The sequence below is a fragment of the Dipodomys spectabilis genome, unplaced genomic scaffold (genome assembly GCF_019054845.1).
Source record: "Dipodomys spectabilis isolate Male_0828 unplaced genomic scaffold, ASM1905484v1 ptg000096l, whole genome shotgun sequence".
Lineage (NCBI taxonomy): Eukaryota > Metazoa > Chordata > Mammalia > Rodentia > Heteromyidae > Dipodomys > Dipodomys spectabilis.
The window spans coordinates 21,232,037-21,255,619 of record NW_024870773.1 but is presented as its reverse complement, the minus strand read 5'-3'; the positions used below and the strand labels follow the sequence as shown (position 1 = coordinate 21,255,619).

Below are 23,583 nucleotides of genomic sequence, written 5' to 3'. Positions count from 1 at the left end.
TCTTGCTTAAGATTTGTCATTCAGTTTGGCTTGCTCTCAAGCACCAAGACCAGGCAGTATGGCCATCCACCTGGGGTGACTTTCATTAAAAACACTTAGCTTGGGCTGAGAAATTGGCTCAGTGGTAGAGTGCTTGCTTTGCATGTATGAGGCCCTGGGTTTGATTCCTCAGCACCACATAAATAAAAAAAAGAAAGCCGGAAGTGGCACTGTGGTTCAATGGTAGGGTGCTATCCTTGAGCTGAAGAAATGGGGGACAGTGCCCAGACCCAGAGTTCAGTCCCCACAACCGACAAAAATAAAACAAAAAGCAAACACTTAGCTTATTGAAATCAATTAGAGAACAATTACCAGCAAAGTCAAGTGTTCTACAAAGCCTCTTAGAAAAGACATCGGTATCTAGGATGTAGTTTTCTATTTTTAACCAATGTTTCTAAAGGGAAAAATAATTTTTTGGGGGTCTGTTCGTGGGGCCTGAACTCTGGGCTTGGGTGCTGTCCCTCAGCTCTTCAACTCAAGGCTAGTGCTCTACCACTTGAGCCACAGTGCCATTTCCAGCTTTTTTTTTTTCTTTTTGCTTATGTGGTGCTGAGGAATCGAACCCAGGGCCTCAGGCATACAAGGCAAGCCCTCTACCACAGAGCCACCTTCCCAGCCCAGGAAAAAATAATTTTTAAGGACATGATTCCACAGCAGAAAAAAAAATCCTCTTCTAAGAAAAGAGCCAATCATTTGCAATGACCCAATTTATATGCTGTTTGCATGACCAGTGGCCTGGACTTCAGGGAAGGGTCCTTGAAGGAAGAGGTTGGCCACACATCTGGAAAATGAAACAGTACTAGAAAGAGAGATTGCTATGTGTGGGCATAAGGCACAAAACAGAACATCCAAACTTGGCCGTTTCTACAGAGCAAATTTCGCAGCAAGCTTGATTCACCAGGAAGAATTCTAATCAGCTATGAGATGGGCAAGCCAGATGTCTGAAGATATAAATTCTCTTGCTTTTAACTATGAGCTTTCTTTCCTTGGCATTATCATTTTTTCTACCATAAATGGGGAACTGAGGGAAGAGAGGAAGAGGAAGAAGAAAGAGAAGGAAATAGATTCACTCAAACTTTCTGCTCCTGCTCCATGCTCAAGCAGACATTAGATCTCTCCACCACGGGAAGGCTATGCAGTGCCTCTTAATGCAAGAGCTGAGGCATACACAAGCAACAAGAAGAGCTGCATGCACTGCAGTGTCCCCAAAGTCACCTCCCTTTCATGGACTCCCATCCTTACGGCTGCCAGTTTCAGATCTCCTGGACATCCCCAATGTCGTTTCTGTGTCAAATGGATGAGCTGCCAAGTAGTCTTTATAGTCCCCATCGATCAGCTTGGCTGCATTGTTCTTGGCAAACCAGCAGTCTATCTGCTCTTCTCCATTGTAAATCTTCCTTTGTTTCCAGACTACTGGGACATGGTGCCCTTTCACCTTTAGAACAGTTTCGGATGTTCCTCCTCCTGCCTGAGGGTGGAGTGGATTGACTGTATGATTTCTGCTGTATGCTGTAGATTCCTCTGTGAGTTTGGCCTCCTGGTTCAGGAATTGACCTGGCAGGATCAAAAAAGACATTGGTGTTAAATACAGATGACTGCAATCTAGCATCAATGGTATCAATGCTGTGAAGGCTTTGCACTAATACAGTCCTGGCTGGGATTCTTTCTGGAGGCACAGAGGCATTCACACATCTTTCAGCCCAGTGATGGACCCTGGGCATGGCGAGAGGAGAGAGCTGAGCTTCTCACAATGGTCCAGCACTTCTGGAAGCCACTTCTTCCTCATTGCTAATACAGGGCATTCCCCTAATCAACAAATGGAACCCACTGCAGTCTTCCACTGACCCAGGACAACAGGGCACAGATGACTAGAGCTTAGGGTCAGGTGTTTCCCCTCTCCTCCCTGGTTATGGGTACTCTTCACACAATCTAGGTGATGTGTCTACCAGGGTGGGGTATGGAAAGCAGTTGTTTCCCTTCATTCCTAATGCTCAGCCCCAGATCTCTCCAGGCTAAGTGAGGACATTGCTCAGGTCAAAGGAGCACAGATGTACAGCTATAAAATGGAGCTCGTGCTTGGCAGTCAGGCAGACAAGATGTACCTAGGTCAAGTGCCAGGAAATCCTGCCTTCTAAATAGAGCCCTGGCAATGACTTGCTGGCTACTTCTGGGCAAGGCGCCCACATGAAATTGCATGTTAAAAAAGTCAGCCAGAGTGGCCTGCCTGCTGATCACAGCAATGCAGATGTCTTGTAGGAAAGGTATCCACTTGTTTGGGTGCTAAGCTTCAGCCATCAGCCTTTAATATCCGCAGATTCTGTATCTGCGGGGTCAGGAAATTGCAGATTGAAAATACTTGGGGTAAAATGTGCCTGTACTGATTATATACAGAATTGTTTCCTTGACATTATTCCCTAAACAGTAACAGTACAAGAGTAATTTGCAGAGTATTGACATGGTACCAGGTATGAAAGTACCCCCAAAATGATTTAAAGCATATGGAAGGATGTATATAGCATTTTTTCCCAAAAGTGACATCATTTTGTCTTAGTCATAAGTATCCTTGGATTTTGGTATTTTTCAGGGATCCTGGGACCACAGCTCCAGCAGATACTGAGGGATGATTGTACATGTAAGGACCACATTCCTGCTGAGTTTTTCAATTAAGCAAACAACAATGGCAGTGCGGGGTTTCATGTTGGAAAATCTTATCCTGTCATCTAAATTCAAGATGAGGATGAGAGCTGCCTACCCAGCAGTCCATGGCAGTTTCTGGAAAGGCCTTTGCTGTTGGAGATGTAGAAGCCCAGGTGGTTTCTCTGGAAGGGTGCTGGCTTTTTGTAGAGGTGAATAAGGATGACAAAGGCGATGGTGCTCTGGATTGTGACGGTGATGTTGGCATTGGCAGACACAGACACCTCCAGCCCCCAGCTCCCCACCACCACACTCTGGTTACAGGGGAGGACCAGCCTGTCTCCACCATCCAAGATGACCCTGTTTGGTGTGATCTCCAGGTAAGACCTCTGTGGCTTGTTGATGAGAATGGTGATGGTACGGAAGTAAGTCCGTTGTTTCTTGTGACCATTTGGAGGAGCCGGGGCCCCAATCAACTCTCCATTGACTGTCACTCCTCAGAGGGCAAAAGGGAAAAAACAGTAGTTATTAAAACGGCACTTTCTGGCTAAAGGTTTCTGTCATGGGTAGAACCAGGGAGGGCCACAGTTAAGTGTCTAGTCTTTTCTATACCCTTGGAAATTAGAAACATTTGCAAGAGAACAATATGGTTGATTCTGGAGATCCTAGGTTCAAACCTCATATAATAACATCATCTATACATACATGTCACCCACTGAGTCAATCTCTGCAACCTGACCTTCTTAGCACGGAGACATACCAGAAGGTCTACTCCAAAGCTATCCTCACAGCTGTGCTGTGTGGTTGTCCATATGTGGTCCCCCATCAGTGAGACCTGCATTGGACTTGAAGAGCATTTTCTGTCTTCAATCTTTTCCTCTCCTTCTCCCCCCATATAGACCCACAGGACCAAGCTTCTTTTGTATATATTCATGGCACATAGAGCTGTATGGTTAACATCTGAGCTTTTCATCAGAGTCACAAAGTAACTGAGATCCCAAACTTAGGATTCTGGCTCTCCACTGGATGGAAGGACAGTGACAATATGTCATGAATATCTATAGCACTGGGTGTTTATGAAACTTTTCCATGTTCATTCCTTACTTTATTGGATATAGCCCTATGAGACCAACAGAATCATCCTCATTACTACCTCTGTTTCTCACAAGAGCACTATAGTTCCTAAGGTATGTGCCCAAGCCACACAAATTATAAGGCATGGGTCTGAATGTGTCTGTCTGACCCCAGGTCCAGGAACCATTTGGTGTCCTCTCAGTCATTACTTAGAATCTTCTCTGAGCATCTATGACACATCTCTAATGAACTGACCATTCATTTGCAGGGCAGAGGATGGCATAACTCCTCCCTGGTCCTCATTCGGAACTTACCAGAGTCCATATGATCAGAGACTAGCCGTAGGATGTCCCCGGGCTCTCCATCAATGTTAAAGCAGACAGTGAGTTTGTTCGAGGGGAAGTCCACAACAAAATGAGGATCTCCATCCACTGATGGGAAGGGGAAGGAAAGGAGAGAAAAAGACAAGTGTTGATTGGCTGCCTTCTAAGTGTAAGTACTGATTTCTATTTTCGCATGGATTATTTATTGAATTCTAACCACAATCCCATAGGAATTGTATCCCTGATTTTTAAATGCAGAAGATGTGTGGAAGTTACATGGTAAAGTAAATGTTGACTTCAGGTCTTCTAAATTCAAGGACAATGGTCTTTTCATCAAAACAAAATTAAACATTGACACCTAAGCTTTGAGAGGCAAGAGGTATATAAAAAGAGAAGAGAAATACCACCAAATGCTCTCAACTACCACTGAGTCCACAATTTTCTATTTTCTACGTGGTTTCTCCATGTCATTGACTCTCTTTTAACTAGAGGACGAGCCAGGAATATGCCTGTAATTCCAGATACTTGGAAAGAGATAGGAGGACTATGGGTCAAAGCTGACTTGCAGAAAAGTAAAAGTGAATGAGAATCCCTCCACCAATCTCCAAAAACAAGCTAGATATATGGTTCATGACTGTAATCTCAAGCTACTCAGGAGACTGAGATAGGTAGATCATAGTCTGAGACCCTATCTGAAAAATAACTTAAAGCAAAAGTGCTGGGACATGACCTGGGTGGTAGAGCACTTGCTTATCAAGCATGAGACTCTGAGTCTAATCCCCAGTACTACTGAAAAATAGAGAATGAGGATTCCTGCTTTGTTCCCAGGAAACCATAGACAGTCTCACAAACATTCATAGCAGCAGCCATATGCAGTCCTCATATTCAGCCACTAATGATCATTCCTATTTCAGGGCAGCAACAAGCAGGACATAAAAATTACTAGAAAATCATGTAGCACAATCAATGATGACATATGGGCCCTTTGTGTCATACCAACTATTGGTTTCCATTTGCCAACACAGATGAGACCATGAAATTCATCTGGCCCTGATTCTGTCTCTTCTCTGATAAAGAAGGACAGCTTCACCTCTTTCTACATACACCAGATATTTCCCAATATTTCACTTCCGTTTTGTTATTAGATGGGAGGTTTACATGCCAAACAGAACAAGTTGCAGAATGCCTCTAATGTATAAGTATGTCTGTACAGAAGTGTGGGGTAGGGGGGTTGGGTCAGGAGAAACTCAATTTGCTCAGTTTGCTCAAGCTAATACATGTCTTGTAATTGCTGAAACCACTGATTACTCCTGGAGTCCCTTGGAAGAACACCTTAGCTCCACAAGTTTCCTGTGAATGAAGAAATATAATACAATCTGTCTTTTGGTGATAGGGGGAAAGATAACACCCAGGGGAGACAAAGTTCTCATCTATAGTTTTGGCTCTCTTTGAATAATTTATCTGACAGTTCTCCGAGAATTACTAACCACACCACTTCTGCTCAAATCATCCACTTATTTTACAAGGGAAAATGTTGCTTTTTCCAGAACTGTGAAGTACAGTCCAAAAGTCATTACTGCGGGAAGTATCCAAAAGGAAGGTTGGCTTGCATTCCACAAAGCACATGTGGAGAAAGAAATCACATTCTGTCCATGGAGACTGAGTCCCCGCCTCCCCACCATGGCTCATCCCAAGAACATTCCCTTTATGAACTTACTGTACAGTACATCAAGAGACAGGCAACACTAAACACTTAGAAGGGAAGATGCAGATACTGGAAGAATAAAACCCAGCCCCTGTAGGTTGTTTTTCCAGCCAGATTTTAACGATAATCCCAGGATGATTTTTAATCTGATTTTTCCTTCTTCAAGTCAAGAACTCATAAACAACCAAAATGAAAAATCCAGCCTGTCACTCCGGATACTTGTGTTTTCTAACACCACTTAAGAAAATGTGACACCAGATACTGGGATCCTATACACATCTTTTTTAAACTCAATACTGTTCCAAGTATGCTTACACTCTATCTCTTCTTGTCCCAGGGTTCTTTCCAGGCTGCTTGGGGGTGTGGTCTCCACAGTGTAGATGCACTAGCTTAGCGATGACCTTCCTAGCACAGGAATATCTATGCCAGGAATGTGATGCTTTTTTTTCTGAGAGATATATTTGAACTGGTTTCAGCTAAGTCTTGATGATTTCCTCCCCCAATACCCCTTTCTTCCCATTCTTACAGCCATACGCCTCTAATTACCTGAGGTTTTAGAGATTTTAATTCTTGGGTCATGTGGCTTCTTGAGTGAAGGTTCTAAAAAGGAGAAGGAAGAGGACACTGTTGTTATTAAAGAGGAGGATCAAGTTGACATGAGTGGGTTATAGATGCTTTTAGAAATATTGTACTAACTTGAAGAATCAAAAAACCTTCAACAATTTCAAAGGATGATTAAAACATGATCAGAGCTTAAAGAAAGCCAAGAATTATCTTGTGTGACCACTGATGCTTCAGAAAAATCTTATTTCAGAAAACTCCTTTCATGTGTGGGACACACTTGTAATTCCAGCCTTCAGGAGGCTGAAACAAAAGTTTGAGGCTAGCCTGAGCTTTACAGTGAGGCTCTCTGTCTCAAACAAAACATGAAAACACAAAACCCAAACCAAAAAGCTCATTCGAGCAATCAATGAGTTATTTACTTGCCTTTGGGTCTTATATCATTTGTGTTGGATCTGTCCTAGCATTAGAGTTGAATTGTGGACATATAATCAAGACATTTCTCAAAAGGCCACTTATTCCTGGATGTTGTGTGGATTTGAGATGGGAAGGAACAGCCTCCTGCAGCTTGATTTTAACCAGAATGAAAGCCCCCTGGCTTTGCCAAGTCAAGCTCTACTCTCTTTAAAAACAGCAAGGCATTGTGTGCCCCATCTATATTAGGGTCTGAGCTTGCCGATGAATTTCCAGGTCTAACCTCTCATAGGTCAGAGAGGACGTCTGATAAATGTAGGATTCTTGGTATTGCCTAAGACTGCATATTTGACTGGAGGAGAGAGGTGCGCAGGCAGGGTAGGAACGATCCACACAGCGTTTGTGTGAAGTTGGCCTAGAAGACCTGGCTGCTCCAGTCCCCTGCTCTAGGAAATGGACACTTCACAGAACCCCCTAGCAGTGCTACACACAAACCCTTGCTACTATCCACACATGCATACTGAGAACCAAAGACTCTGCTTTGTCACGGCTGCCATTCTCCTGTCCCTTTCCCAGATGGTACCCCTGTCAGGTGTCACTGAGACTGGGGCTGCTTCTCAAGGCTTCATAAATCCAGAATCTGTTCCTCACACCCTTCCTCTAGCATGCACTCACAGCAATGCAATTCTGAAAAAGTTAAAATATAAGAAACTGAAAAGCGAACGTGTGTTTATTAATCTCTGTATCCTCTATTATGGCTGGAGTTGATTGGATGTGCCTACTTCACTGGGCAAATTTCTCAGCCAGCTTCCATTTTTGTCATTGTTCTTGAGAGCTAGTTTATAACAATACAAGTGCAATAATCTAAGAGAGGCCCAGAAGGCTATGCACTGCCTCTAGGGTACCTGTTTATTAAAAAAAAAAAAAAAATAGTTCTTGCCTGTCAGGAACTCACCGACAGTGAATGTGAAAATGTGGATTTCTTTTAAATATGATTGTTTTAAAACCCTATTTCTATAAATAAAGAAGTATACACTTAAGAGATAAGTATACACTGAGATCTGAGTATAATGAATCAAAGCCAGCCCACATAGGAATGTCTATAAGTCTCTAATTAACCACCAAAAAGCCAGAAGGGAAATTGTGGTTCAAGTAGTAGAGCACCAGCCTTGAGTGAAAAACTTAAGGGACAATGCCCAGGCCCTTAATGCAAGCCCTAGTATCAACACATAATAATGCTGCTGCTGCTGCTGCTGCTGCTGCTGATGATGATGATGTAATAGTAGTAGTAGTAGTAGTAGTAATACATCTTCCTGCTACCATGGCCTTAGAAGGCATTAAACCCGACAGCAAGGCTCACCGGCATCAGGTCCGCATTACCTGGCTGCATGCCCGTTCCCAGCAGGCTCTGCACCACCGTTGCAGGCCCTGTCACTGCAGACATGCCTCGGGGGTCGTCCAGTGTGTCTGTGTGAAGGTCTGGCTTCCTCAGCCTCATGGAGGTGAAGGGGGTAAGGAAGCGGTAGCTCATGGCCAGAGCCTGGGCCTTCTGCCTTAGTTGTTCCTTCTCCTGCCTGTTATTGCTCTGCAACCAGGAGCTCAGCAGCTCCTTCACAGTGAGGTAGCTCCAGAGACGCTCGATGTGGTTGGAGTCCTCTTCACCATCACCCTTGGGCCTAGGGCTTCCTGTGATGTCATTCCCTACCTTCTGAGGCTCCACAGGCACGTCTGTCTTCAGGATGAGGAATTTCTTACTGTTGCTGGCAGTGACCTCCACATGCAACTGATCCAACTTCCTGTCCACCAGCTTCCCAGCAATGACAATCTCGGAGCCATTGAAGTAGTTGGGGAACAGGGTTTTGGTGGCATGCTCTACTAAGGCAGGGGGATAGTCAATGTGGATGTCAGAAAGCAGGGGCGTCCTGATCTCATCATAGAACCTGAAGTAGAAGGAGAAAGAGAGAATGAGGTCCTGGCCAGGCTGGGAGTGGGGAAGTCCTCAAAGGATCTTATTCTCACAGGAGTGGCTCTGTCTGTAGAAGTGATCAAGTCCAACACTACACTTAGAAGAATACTTGGACGTGAGGTCAGAGCAACTGGAATCCCTTTGGGGAGAGACCCCTCACTTTCCCACAAGGCAATAAAATAACGTAATGTGGACCCCTGAATGACTTCATGGAGCTGAAACCTAACTAGAAGGAGAAATAAGCAGTTACCTTAGTGCAGTCCTTGCACTCAGAAATCTCAAAGTATGCCACTTAGCTTCTATCTGAACACACCTGTATCCCAGAATTTTGTTGTTGTTGTTGTTGGTCTTGGGGCTTGAACTCTGGGCCTTGGCACTGTACCTGCGCTCTTCAGCTCAAGGCTAGCACTCTACCACTTGAGCCACAGTACCACTTTGGCTTTCTAGTGGTTTATTGGAGATAAGAGTCTCATGGACTTTCCTGCCTGGGCTGGCTTTGAACCGTGATCCTCAGCTCTCAGCCTCCTGAGTAGCTATGATTACAGGCATGAGCCACTGGCGCCCAGCTTTGTTTTCTTTTTTGGTGGTAGTGGGGCTTGAATTTCAAGCCTTGGGCCTGTTAGGCTGGAGCTCTACCACTTGAGCCACACCTCCAGCTCTTCTCTTAGAACGTTTATAAAGTTCAAATAAAGCAATGGTAGAAATGGTCTGGCATATTCGCAATTCTCAGTAATGTCAGATATTGATAATATTTTTGATAAAATTACAGTAGAGTTGATTTATTTCCATGGAATTTAATTGCTTTTTCTTGTAAAGCTCTTACTGTATCTCAAGTGTGTTTTCACTTAAATCTTTCATAAAAATCCTAGGAGAGATCCGGGCGCTGGTGGCTCACGCCTGTAATCCTAGCTACTCAGGAGGCTGAGATCTGAGGATCTCAGTTCAAAGCCAGCCCGGGCAGGAGAAACCGTGAGACTCCTATCGCCAATAAACCACCAGAAAATCAGAAGTGGCGCTGTAGCTCAAGTGGTAGAGCGCTCGCCTTGAGCTGAAGAGCTGAGGGACAGCGCCCAGGCCCAGAGTTCAAGCCCCACGACCGACAAAAAAAAAAAAAAAAAATCCTAGGAGAGCAATGTTGGGCATTTCATGGGTACCATACCATCTGTCTTCTTAGAGGCCTTGGTGAAGTCGACCATTAACTATACATTGACTATACATGATTATACTTTCCTTGAAGGAAACTATACCTGTTGTAGAAGACCTAAGTTGTAGTTTCTTCTCTACCTCAAACTAATCATCTCAGTCTTTCCCCTTATAGTGGGCATTTTGCTTCACAATCACAACATTGTCATTTATCTGGTACTCCACATACCAAGAAGTCAATTATAACCGTAAGAGCTCACTGTGTATCTATAGCCATTGTGTCACTAGTTCACATAGGTTTTCGCATTAGTCTGGTGACCAAACACAATTCTCATTTTAAAGATCAGGAAACTAGGCAGCCTTAAAATCTCGCTCAGAGTCACAAAGCAAGACTAGAATTTAAACCCTCAAATGCCCGGTTGCAAAACACATCATAACATCTGCCTGTGTAATGAGTTAGCATCATTGCCAGCAAATCTGAGGGTAAGACAGCCTCAGCTCTTGGCTTCTCACCAAATCCAGCCCTCAGCCCCCTGTGCTTAGCCTCTGCTGAGCAAACAACAAACCCAATGAGCTGTGCGCCTGCATTCTCCTCCTCGCGGACCCGCCGGGTGAGGCCACAATTCTCCAGTGAGAGTTTCTCCAGTAGTTTGTAGTCCACATCGTTGCCAATGCCAACTGTGAAGATGCAGATCTGACCTTGGGTGGCCTCCTTGGTGTTGCTGAGAATCTTTGGGGTGCTGGTCTCCCCAAAGGTAGGCTTCCCATCTGTGAGAAAGACGACGAGGGACACGCTCCTGTCTTCAATGTCGTTGTGGGTCACATAGTCATTGAGCAGCCTGATGGCCGTCTGAAGAGCCCCATTGATGTCGGTGCCTGTGGGAATCCACATATGAAAGCTCATTGGCATTTGTGCCAACCTTCCAACCCAGAATGCACATCCCAGCTTCAGGTACCCTTCAAATGTGCAGACATTGATAGGAATGAATGTGTGGGAGCAGTCACCTGCACATGTTACACGGCCTGTCTGGAACCCTGACAGGTGTTGGCTAGATGAATATAAGTGACACAGAATGATCCCATTACAGAACCCTTCTTCTGAAGGTATCTAAGTGATATCTAAGCTAGGATTCCACCCTGCTTTAGCCTCGCTCATCTCTATACCCTGAAAATAGCTTTGAAACACACAGAAAGGAATGGAATACAGGAATCTGAAAGGAGAGAGGGACTGTGGCGAGAAAGGCGCGCAGAATGAGGAGACGAAGGGCAAATGGAGCCATGGAGCCCCATGTTGCCTAGGTTGAATAATGCTGTTTAAAGAACTAGTTAGTTAGCTTCACCATCTCTACTTTGCTTGCCTGCTGTCTCTTCAGGGTTATCACCACTGGTCAGAGCTCACAAAGAGAGAAGGTGTTACAATGTGCATCTCCTGGCCCAGCCTGCCATTTCTCCTCAGAGTAGCACTTGTCATCATCAGTTGTGATTAAGTGGGGCGACGGTGCTTGTGGCAGGCACTTGTTCCCTGTTCCGAGATCTTTTCACTTTCATTAGCTTTTGAATAGGGTCTCATATTTATGACCAGGCCAACCTGGACTATGGTCTTCCTATTTATATTTCCTGTGCAACTGGGATCACACTGGCTTGCCACCATGTCCAGTTTTTTTAATTGGTTGAGATGAGTGTCCACAAATAATTTGTCCTGATTGACCTCCAATTGAGATCCTCCAAATCCAGGTTTCTCAAATATACAGGCCTAAGTCACCATCCCTGGCCTAAAAAAATGGTCAGAGTTCTTAATATAGCTGAACTTATATTTCATTTAGCTATTTTTTCCTAATGGTTTGAGATAAATTTTGCATATAAAAAACATTTCCCATTCTAAGCATACAATTCATTATTTTTAGTAGATGAGAGTTTGGTAACCTACCTTCCAGACTCCTGCCTAGAGGAATTTTTAGCTACTTGTAAAATGTACTATGTTTGAGAGACTCAGAATATTTCTCCCATTGCTCTATGTGATCCAGAATGTTTTTTAAAATTTTTATTATTAAGTACTTGTATAGAGAGGCTACAATTCCCTGTCAGGTCATGAGTACAATGTATCTTGATCAGTATCATCCCTTCCAGTGTTCTCTCCTCCCACCCTTACCCTCAAGTTCCATAGTTCCAATAAAGCAAAAATAAAGGCCAGATCTGATGCTTAAGGAAGCTTTCCTAGATGTCAGGACCATAGTCCTCACCTCTAGTATTTTAACTTATTTCAGTCCAATAACAATTCTACTCTATCACTGCCATTTTACAGAGAGGAAATTGAGACATAGAGACATTAAGTGGCTAATAGAAAGCAAAGCTAGCTTCAAACCAGACAGTCCGGCTTTAGAAACGATGATGTCAAACCCAGTTACATTTCTTATAAAGGAGTAGATTAATCTGCTGTTTACTTGTAGAGGTTGGAGTCTTGAAGTGTTGAGAAAAAAATATAAAATAAAACCAAGAGAACACCTGAGATTTAAATTCCAAATGAACAGCCTCCTACTTCATTCTCCTCTTCCACTTTCTCCTTCAGCTCTTTTTCTTTTTTCAATACTGGATTTTTTTTATGAAACTCAGTATCTTGCTTTTGAGCTATGCCCATGGACCTTTTTTATTTATTTATTTATCTATTGTAAAAATGCCGTACAGAGGGATTACAATTACATACGCAAGATAATGAGTACATTTCTTATCAAGCATTGTTGCCTCCTCCTTTGTTTCCCCTTCCCATCCCTTCTTGTCTCCACCCCCCTACCTCCCCTTCTCCCCCCACACCCTGGCCAAAGTTGTAAAGTTCGTTTTTCAACATAACGACTTGAACATCTCATTGTTGCAATGGGTCCACCTGTATCCCTATTTATTTATTTATTTTTTATTTACATCAGATCTCATGCTGACTTTTCATAAGCCCATCTTGGACCTGAATCCTCCCAAACAGCTGGAGGTATAAACATGAGCTCCCATGCCTGGATTCGCAGCTGTTTTCTAAAGCCGTTTATCACACAAACGCACATCTTTCTGATTCTAAGCAATACCATCAAGCATAAACTTCATTTAACAAATATTCATTGGTATGAGTTACATCAGGCACCATGCTAAGGATTAGGGGCTACACAGAAGAGGAATCTCTCCCTTTCCATATTTCCTTTCCTTCACTTTATTCTGGCACCTTCAGTGCTCACATGCTCACTTCGTGGCAGAAGATGAGCTTTTCAGAGATGTTGCAAAAGGAAGGACCCATTCTTACCTCCTGTGGGTGACAGATGAAAAATGTAGAGCTTGCCGTCCCTGACATTCTCAGGAGTGACTGGTATCAATCTGTCCTTCCACACTTTAATCCGATTGGAAAACCCAATGATATTAAAACGGTCCTGGGGTCGGAGGTCATGGAGAATTGTGACCAGGGCTTCTCTGGTCTAGGCAAAGACAAAACCAAGACTAGTCACATCCAAGGACATTGTCCACTCATTCCTTAACTCAGATTCTGCTTACCACGATCAGATCCAGTTGCTGCTATGTAAAGGGCACTTAGCACAAGGCCCAGGAACTTGTCACCTAGCTGGTAGAATGGCATAAATAGGTTATAATTGCACGAAGACACGAATAAATACTTTCATGAGTCACAGGCCGCATGGTGCTACAGGCCATGGCATAGCAGGCCCCTGTATCTTCAGAACTGCCATTCTCTTGTGAAATGTTTCCCTTGTTCATTACCTCATTTTCCTCTGACCCCATTCCAAAGGCGTAGGCCAAATGCTCTGTGAAACTTTCTCTGCCTTCTCCAGAGAGAACAGAGAATTCCCTCCATGAAGCTGACCCTTTCTTCCTCATGCTCATGCCCTGAAGTTCACATCAGAGGGATGATGATGGTGCATGTCACTTCCCCTTACTAGACTTTAAGCTCTCTGTATGTGTCTCATCCATCCAGAGATTGTAATTCAAGTTTTTTTTTTATTATTTTACTCTTGTTCTTAATTATAAAAAGATCATAAGAAAAACATAATGCTCACATAGGTCCATTTCATGAGAGACAACCAATATTAAATGCTAGTGTAACTCTTATACCTTCAGAAATTGTGTGTGTATGTGTGTGATTTTAAAGTAAATGAATTCAGTTCATGTGTATAGTATGCTGTAGAATTTTTATTTAATATATCATACAAATCTTGGCAACAGATGAACAGATGCCACATCATTTTGACAGTGGCACAATAGTCTTCTGTATATTATGGCACATTTTAATATTTATGAGTATTTAAGCCATGGTGTTATATTTATGAAGCCCATTAGTCACACATCTTTTGTGCCCATGACTTTTTCCTTAGGATAAATTTCCATAAATGGAATGAAAGTAACACAGACAGAGCTTGCATTTCTGGAAGGTCTTAGTTTGTCTTCATCTTGCTGCCAAGGTTAGATTTTTTTTTAACCTTCCTCAATTAACCTTTTCTGGCTCTTTACTGCTATTGGCATAAAGTTCAAACTCTTTTCTCTCTCTCTTTTTAAACAAGATTCTCCATAAAAATAAATGGCTCTAATTTACCTTTCATAAATTTATTTTCTTCTATTCCCATCTCCACCATAAGCACCAAGGACTAATTTTCCCTTACACCCAGCTTTTCTGAACATGCTCTGCTTTTCATAAGTTTCCCTGTGCACAAAACCTTCCCTTCTCTTCCCTCATCTTCCCTGTCTTCCCTTCTCTGCCCTCTCTCTCAACAGATTCTCCTTCTGGACTCACTTGACATGTCACTTCTTGGTAAAGACATTTCAAGCTTCACCATGAAGACAGTAATGGCTCCATCAGCTGGTCTACCACTTGATACACATTCACAGGTATTTTTGTGTCCTTTAAACAGGATTTCTTCTCCAACCTTAGATCCACAGCACACTCAGTCTACATAGCCACTAGTACCCCCTTCCTTTAGTGCTGAAAATTCGTATTTTCTCCTTAGACAGTCCTCCTTGTCCCTCCACCCCACTCCAGTGCTCTCTAAATCATGGCCCCTATGCTCTCCTTCACACCAAAGAGAATACAGTTCCCTTCTCCATCTGCCTCAAGTCTGCACTTTTGATTGCAGGAACTTTGCATATATCTTTTCATTCTATCCTTATTCAATAGCGCCTAGTTTTATATTAGGTAAATGATACCTAATAAATGTTTTCTATAAATGGTGGTGAACAAATTGTCTGCCTGTCCCGCTAGATTGGGAGCACTTCAAGACTGTTGCCTTCTGGTCTGACCTTACCGACCAACAGAATATTTTGTGGATTTTATGTGTATTGTATATCTGTTCTATTAGTATATTATTAGTTATAGTACAGTATGTTTTATTTTGGAAAACAACATGCAGAGAGACAGAGAGAAACAGAAAGAGACAGAGGTAGATGACTGAGAGAAAAGAGAGGAGAGAGAGGAGACTCAGAGAAAGAGAGAAGGAGGTATGATTCTGTTATATGAAGATGTAGGAATATTTTTGGTTCCCAAGGACAAATGACTCTGAGAGAGACTAGGTTCAGGAAGCTCATGGCTGCTGTAGGAATCTGTAGTTAAGATCCTGTGCTCATCAGATGTCAGTGAGGAACTCCAGCACCCACACAGTGGCCTGAGCTAGTGGCCTGAAACATTGTGTTTCTTACCTTTCCATCCCCAAGGAGAGAGCACATCCCCTGTGTGCATCAGACAGGCTTATGCTCATTCTGGGTGTCAAAGCATCCAGAAGGTCTGTCTACAGACCCTCAGCTGAGGACAACAGCAAGCGATGGCTTCCGAGGAGGTGATCCCAGCTCTAGGGCTTGGCTGGGCCCAGAGCCCAAGGTAGTAGGGTGGAACCCTTGTCTGAGATGGCTGCTTATTTAATTGCTGGCATTCCCAGGGCCCCTTAAGTAGTTGCTAAAGACCTTCAGAGGGATGGGCCTGGTTCCTTGGCTTGTATGTTTCCCACTGTGATAGATAATTGTGTTGTAGGAATAATTTCTCCCTCCGCCCTCTTCTCCTCAGCCCAGGGACAACAGATTCCTTATGACCTTGTAAGGCCTCAGCTGAGATTTATCCTTGAGCGCACTGGGGGGAAGCCTGCCAGCAGCTCCCAGTTACTCCATTCCCAGTTGCATTAGTGCTGCCTGAAGACTCTTCCATTCTCACCCTTCTTGCAGGCACTCCCCACCCTCCATCAATCCTGACTGTCTCCTCCCCTACCCTTTTTGGGGCTGGTCATCTTCAGAGTTCTGCCCTCCATACAAGGCTGGAGAGGGAGCAGAAGGTGAGTGGCCTCATAGCAGAGTTAATACAAGTGGGCTTACACAGATTTTTCTGAACAGAGTGTTTATATACCAAAGATTAAAAGAGACCTAACCAGGCTCTGTCCAAGAGTATAGTCCAGAAGCCAGAGTGGTACATTCCAGGAAGATGAGAGAAGACCCAGAAAGGCAGAGAATGTGTAATACAAGCTTGTCTCCAGGCCTACACTGCCTGAAGGCAAAGGGGGCTGGCCCAGGTAACAATACCAGGGCCCCTCTCAAAGCTGAGATAATGTGACGGCAAATAAGACGAGTTTAGACTCTTCTAGTACAGAAGGATGCGCAAGGTGAGTTAACGCCCACCCCCCAATTCCCTTCCGGCTGAGGTGGCCTGAATAAAAATAGGGGGGAACCTTCGGGAGCTGTGTGCCTTGGACTGCTCTCTCTATCCTTAAAACTCCCTCTCTTTCTATACACATTGGAGAAAGGCTAAGGAACCCTGAAACATGCTAGTTGCCCCAAATTAGTTTATCATTAACAGGTGACCACAAGGGACAGTAGAGATTATAAATCAATAGTTCTATGTATTCCATAGAATTTTCACAGTGAATAATATTGGTGGTGCCAGTTGTCTGATTAGTGATGGGTGCTAAAACTCCGACATCAGCAATAGAGAATATCTGGATTTGGGGGATATAAAACTAGTTGCCAGCAAGTCATTGGCCTCATTCATCATTATGTTCCTGGACAGGACAAGGTCTTATTTGGAGTAACAGCAGAGGGGAGTGAGGCTCAGTCAAGCTTAGCAATGACAAGGCTGTGAGCAGGTAGGAAGGGGAGTGGGAGAAAATCAAACCCTGTGCTTAGATAAACAACGAGGAGTATACTATAGGCCTGCTGAAGAGCAATGAGCATTCTTCAAAAGATCGACGTGCAAGAGGTTCACTGGGATTTCCCAAGAACACCCATTCATGTGAATGAAAAATGCATGCCGGAATGATCATGCATGCATTCTAATCCATACGTAGTGTTATCCATAAAGAAGAGATCTTGAAAATTCCAAATTGCGTTTGGACAAAAGGGAGATAGAAAGGTCTACAAGGACTATAATCAGTAAATGTGAGTATAAAGGAATGTTATTTTTGGGGGGAGTGCAGATGTTGCTTGGCCTGGATGCAGGCATTACACAAGATCGCTTCTAATCCTAGCTAGTTGGAATCACAAAGGATAGGGATCATTCTCTACTTAAGACTATTTTATGGTGATGAATTCCTCATCTTTTGTGGACTTTGCTTGGATTAAAAGAAGAAAGAATTATTTACTTTAAAAAAAAACCCACAATTTTAGAAGTCCATTCCAGTTCTGCCTTAAGTTTAATCTCACCCACTGAAATTCCCCCAGGCACAAGGTGGGACATAGATAAATGAAAATCTCTGCTTCGCATTCCCCCAGGCATTCAATATGACTAGCAACAATCCTCCTTGTTCCAGTTAACTTTAGAAAGAAAATTTTCAACACGTTCCAATGATGGCTCTGCAGCCCTGGACCCCTGCATGTATGGTCCTTGCTCATTTTTCACTCCTAGGAAAGGACATGTCCAGGGGATAGCTCTGCCCTGTGTACTTCGGGTCCTGAATTAAGCTACACTAGGGACAAAGGATGGAACCTCTCCTCTCTTCTTCATGTCCCCTAAAACACTGCAGCTGTAGGCTCTTGGCACAGCCCTCAAAGAAATGTACGAGCATTCCATTGTACTAATTACCATGTCATGAATAATAAGTCAGTGTTTTCCAACTAGGAAAGAGTTGTCTAGTGAGATACTCAGCAAGAGGAGTCAGCAGAGCTCAAGAAAATTCTAGCCACTGCTTATTCCTTCCCACTGCTTCTATCAGAAGAGCTGTTGACACAGCTTTGCTCAAAAAAATCTGTGTCTATCAAACTACACCCAACAGGAACTAACTATGACACAGAAGGCTTTGTCCTCCAAACCCTAGCATTGGGCATGAGATGAGGGGATCCCATGACATCACTGATGCATCCAAGTTCAAGGGAATTAGTTACTAGCCATCCTATGTTTTCAGCACAATGGCGGTGCTTTTCTTCCTCCTGGTCCCATCACTCTCCCCATTCTAAAGTGTTTACCAAGAAGTTGACATTTTCTTTCTAGTTCCACACAATCCCTTTGAATGAAGATCTCCTGAGGGGGAAAAAAAATAACCCAACAAAGAAATCAAAGACTTTCTGAAAGTCTAATTAGAGTCATGGAAGATGACAGATACTATGAAAACGTTCCTGTGTTTCTAAGAAGTAACTTTGGAAAATAGAATATGCCCAAAACAGACTGTGGCTGTGGGTCAGCCTTCAGCCTTTCAGAGGGCGCCAGGGATGATCACCTCCAGAATGGAGAGGGGAAACCACGTCTATAAGATTTATTTCCCCTTAGCCTGTTAGTCCTTCTCTGTCTTCCAGGCAGACAGGAAGTTCTTAGGGCTCAGGACATCCTGACCTCTCAGTGGAGAACTGTCATGGAATTGAAGGGTACACAAACCTGAAAAATAGCCTGTGATACCAGGAGAGTTTGCAAATTTGGGGACTGCAATCTTAAGGTGTATCCAAGGCTTCAGTGAGGAGAATGGAAATGCCCTCTGTGTTCTGTCAGCCTTCCTGCCAAGCTACCACACACATTGCCTCCGTGCTGTGTTAGGTAATTGATTTGGAATATCAACATAAACATACATGGTCTAAACTGGAATAATTGGTAAACATATTAAATTGGGACTAAATTCAGCCTTAATCTTTTTTTGAATAAAGATCTTAGGGATGAATAGATTTAGATATCAGATTGTTTCTTTGGGGTCTGAACTCTGGGTCTGGGCGCTGTCCCTCAGCTCTTCAGTTCAAGGCTAGCGCTCTACCACTTGAGCCACAGTGCCACTTCTGGCTTTTTTTCTTTTTGCTTACGTAGTGCTAAGGAATCGAACCCAGGGCCTCAGGCATGCAAGGCAAGTGTGCTACCACTGAGCCACCTTTCCAGCCCCTCAGATTGTTTTTTTATGAAAAGTAAACATAAGTAAATCTCATTAGTATGATTGCTTGTCTGCTATTATTCCATTTTGAGAAGCAAGCTGTGTCTCATCTTCACCTTCTGGCTCATGTTAAAATTATTAGTACCAACTGTTTTGATTTTGTTTTGACAAATGTATCAAACATACACCTAATAATAATGTCATGGCACATTTTTCTCAAACCATCTTTGCCAATAGTTCTTTGGTTCTTCACAATATAATGGGTGCATCCATTCATCATACTTAATGTGCAAACAACTGAAGCTGAAAACAGCTTTCTTTTTTTTTTTCACTTCTTTTCATGTGGAGGATTAGAATCTTTGCTGATCTCATCTTTCTCATTCTATCCAAGATTACAACTTTACCATATGACCTCAGTTGCCGTACCAAGAATACAGGCTAGCTCTTTTGTGGAGTTTAGGTGGTTCCAGTTATGGCTTCCTGTTTCAATAGGAAAGAGAGGGTACTGACCAAGAGAAGTTCCTTAGTGTACAGGTATCCCTATGACTGATATCCTTCACCCATTGTTCTGACATACTTCATGGCTAAAATGGTGGTGTTTTTGGTCCTCAGTGTCTGGTGTAAATCCTTTAGTTTATATTGACCAACTGCACATCTGGAATCTGGAGTCTTTCCTCTTCCATTCTACAGATTTTTGGTGTCTGACTCGCTGATTGCCTTTGACCCCATTCCACTGGCCTTTAATCCATTCAACTTTCCCTTCAGTCTGAGTTCTCATGATTCCTGTTTACCTGGCCTATTCCTACCCTTTGATTCTAAGTCACCAGGATGCATCACGACAAGTTGTCAAGAACTCAAACATTGAAATACAGGGAGGCTGTGAAAAAGCCAGGCTAAATCTATAATTACAGAACAATCATGTAAGAAGTAAAAACAGTTTAACAACAATGTAGATTGCAAACAAAACATTTAGAGGAAACAGTCTTCTCCATCAGGCAGAGCTGCATGTGACTAGACAGTGAGATTTTTTTTTGTTGCAGATGGGAAGGGATTATAAAGCCAGATGAAGTTAATTTGGAGGAATGGGTTAGTTTTTCTCACCTTCCCTATTTGTGTTAGGAAATTTAATCCAGATAGCTAGAAGGACCAGAGTAGAGAAGGCAGGGATTTCCTCAGACATAGAGGGAAGGAGGGCCATGTGAAACTGTGTATCATTTCCTATGTTGTCTGGCTCAGTGAACCCAGGTGGGACAAACATCAAGGCAAATTTCTGAGTAGTAATTCAAGTTAGCCACCAGCGGAAGTCTGGAATAGTCTACAAATCCCAGAAACCTGAGCTGGTGGACAGGATGCTAAGGGATGAATAGTTCTAATATCTTTAACTTAATCTGACTTCTGAAACCCCATTCTCCCACTCGGGCTGCCAAACCCAGTTCTATTTTCTTCCCAACTAACAACTTTCTCAAATCACCCTAAGCTCCTTCTGACTATTTCAGAGTCCTCTGTTCCTTATACCTTCGCGCTGGCTTCCACCTAACACACGCTTAGCACTCCAAAAAAAGCCCAGGTTCTCTCCCCTGGGTGTCTATCTTATTTACTTGGCCTTGTAGCCTTTCTGTTCTAGTGGTAAATCGAAAAGGAAATGGGGAAATCAGCTGACTTAACATTTAGTTAATCAAATCATTTTCTTGTTACTTAAGAATTTAACACAGCCTGGGCATATGCAATTCACTAAATATTCGTGATTCCCTCCCTCCCCCCACCCCCGAATTGTTGCATTATGATCATACTCAAGCCATAGCAAGATTTTAGAGAATTAAAGAAATAGTGTCAAAAATCAGTCATTATGAAAACTCCCTCTCCTTTACCCCAGCTCAGAGAAAGGGCCAGCCTAAATAGGGGGCGGGAGGCCTTGGAAATGAAGAATACCAAATGCCAAGCATGTGTCTAGGGAATTGGCAGCTTTGTTTGCACAGAAGGAGATTTTCCCAAGCCATACTCAAAAAAAGGATTGTCCCATGACTGTTAACTCATAATGTGACTGCTCTAGGAATGGGTGGAGACCCTGACTTTGCCATGCCTGGCTCTCTTCACTTGAAGATGACGATCTACCACTTAGAAACTCAGAACCTGATTCCCAGCAGGGATCACTAATGTTTTCTCCTCTTGCCCTCTCCCTAGCACTAGGTATGTAGCCAGCAGACACCATCTCACTCAGGTGCTGGATACCAGTAAATCTTGTGCCACAAATTCCCTGCAGTGTACAGAGGTGGCCTCTAGGGGTCCTGAGGTGATCACATGGAGGGTGGTCCCCCCTGTGCTGGGGATGGCCATACACAGGCTGACCACCACTACCACATGGAAGCTTTACTTGGCAGAAGGGAATTTAACTCTTGTGCTAAATCCTTTCAATGAACTCTTTCTTCACTGCTTGTAGAATTGTCCCATGTATATCTAGCCTTCAGCCTCCTACCTGAATCTGGTATACTTGGGGGCTTCCTCCTTGCTGCCTTATTCCCTGTCTCTTCCATTTAGTTGTATGAATTGTGGGTTGTGAATGCCATCTCAAAGAGGCTACATCATGCACAGCCTGAACTTAGAACCATGTTCCTGGCTAAGTACTTCTGGAATAATACTAGCCCAGAACTCTGGTATGGGTAGGTTATCAGAAAATTTCTCAATCACCTAGTTGTATAAATTCAATCACCAACCTAATGTCTTCTATTTTATTTGAGTCACATGGTGATAAGGAACACGTTCCCCACCCATGCTCAGGCCCATAGATGCCCACCACGAACAAACTTCATGCTCTCTTCCCATATTAATGCTCTTCTTTCACTGAGGAGGTGAGCCGTCAAAACAGCCAGCTCTGGGCTAGTCTCAAGCTCAACTTCCCACCTTGCAGGACCCCACGTGGCATCTGCGCATCTCACAGGGGCACTAAAGCCTCAAGCGTAGGATGTAGAGACTGGTGCCCCTCTAGGATCAGTCACCAGCTCACTCAGGTGCTTGCTTTTCACCTCCTGCTTTTTCTGCCATTTAAATGGATTGATTGATGTGTTGATTTATTTGTCTTATTTTTGACGCATGGAGGAATTTCACAGAAAAGGGTTTCTCTGTGATATTTTCATCCAAGCATCTAATTTACTTGGATCATCTTCACCCTCTCTCCTGCCTCAATCCCTCAATCTCGATGTTCCTCTCCTGAGTACCAGCTCAGCTATACACTTGAGAGACTATTTTTATTTTTTACCTGCCTTTCTATATGTTCACATCAAGAAAGTCTTCAAGTCTTCTAATCCAGATATCCATAACCTTCAGACTATAACATATTCATGTTTCTTTAGGACCTTTATTCAGGTTTCTCCCCAACTAAGAATTCAGTCATTTAAAAAATTATTTATAAAGTTTATTAAGTAGTTTATTAAGTAGTTGTACAAAGAAGTTACAGTCCCCTATCTCAGGTTATGAGGATAATGCATCTTGATCAAGATCACCCTTTCCATAGTTCTCCCCCATTTCCCCCTCTCATCCCTACCTTCAAGTTATATTGCTCAATTTTTGCCTAATATAGATTGGAAATAATGACTGCATTTGCTCACCAAGCAGGGAACCCAAGGGAAAATCAGGTGTCTATGCAAGACAAAAGGGGGTGGTTATGCTTCTTTTTCTGCCAAAAAAATGATATTCCATCTCCAAGAACAAGATCTTTCCATTCTAGCTCCATCATTAACCATTAGTTGCTACAGCGTTTTCTTATCCTGGAAATTCCACTTACTTCCATGACAGGATAGATTTGAACAAGCTGTGATTATCTCGTGCTTATTTTCCCAGTGAAATCTTAACATCCTTTATTAGTGACTTACCTAGGATGCTTGTTTTCATTGAAAAACCATGCTGGGCAAGTCACTGATTTTGCACATGCAAAATCAGTGTTGGCATGGATTCTCGTCTCTCACTCATCCCATCTACTCTACTAATTTCTAAGACATCTAGACTCACTCAACTATGTCCTCCTGTGTGTTCCTCATCCTCCATCCCCTCATGCAAATGACCCTTCATGCATCTCTATCACATAGAGCACTTTACATGCAATTTTTATCTGACTCCCATTGTCTTCCCTGAGCTTCTGGAGAGAAAAGGCTAGGTCTTATTTATCTTTGTATTCTCTTCTCCAAAAAGCCACACGCTTCTCCCATGACACGCAATCAATCCTTGTTTCACTCTAGGGGACTCTGAAGTCTAGAGTCAATGCCAAGAAGGGAACATGAGGAAGAGTCAGATGTCTGAACAAGAGAAAGGGGGTGGTTGTGCTATCTGGCATTGGCAGCTCTTCAGCATTTTACCCAGTTGTAATTCCAGTCAGGCGGCCAAGGCAATGCTATTCTCAGAGTAACAAAGCTTTCTAACATCCTGATAAGCACT

General features: G+C 43.2%; 1 protein-coding gene across 1 annotated transcript in view; it reads right to left on the bottom strand.

Moving 5' to 3' along the window:
• Positions 1-665: 665 nt before the first annotated feature.
• The window catches only part of Itih5 (inter-alpha-trypsin inhibitor heavy chain 5), a 67,472-nt gene continuing 44,554 nt past the window's right edge, over positions 666-23,583 (bottom strand). Inside the window, exons 8-14 of the mRNA XM_042686214.1 lie at positions 13,140-13,308; positions 10,426-10,735; positions 8,131-8,690; positions 6,322-6,375; positions 4,062-4,178; positions 2,792-3,169; positions 666-1,593 (exon numbers count right to left, since the gene is read on the bottom strand). Of these exons, the coding sequence (XP_042542148.1) occupies positions 1,262-1,593; positions 2,792-3,169; positions 4,062-4,178; positions 6,322-6,375; positions 8,131-8,690; positions 10,426-10,735; positions 13,140-13,308 (1,920 nt within the window). The 3' untranslated portion in view covers positions 666-1,261. The remainder of the gene's footprint in view (positions 1,594-2,791; positions 3,170-4,061; positions 4,179-6,321; positions 6,376-8,130; positions 8,691-10,425; positions 10,736-13,139; positions 13,309-23,583) is intronic.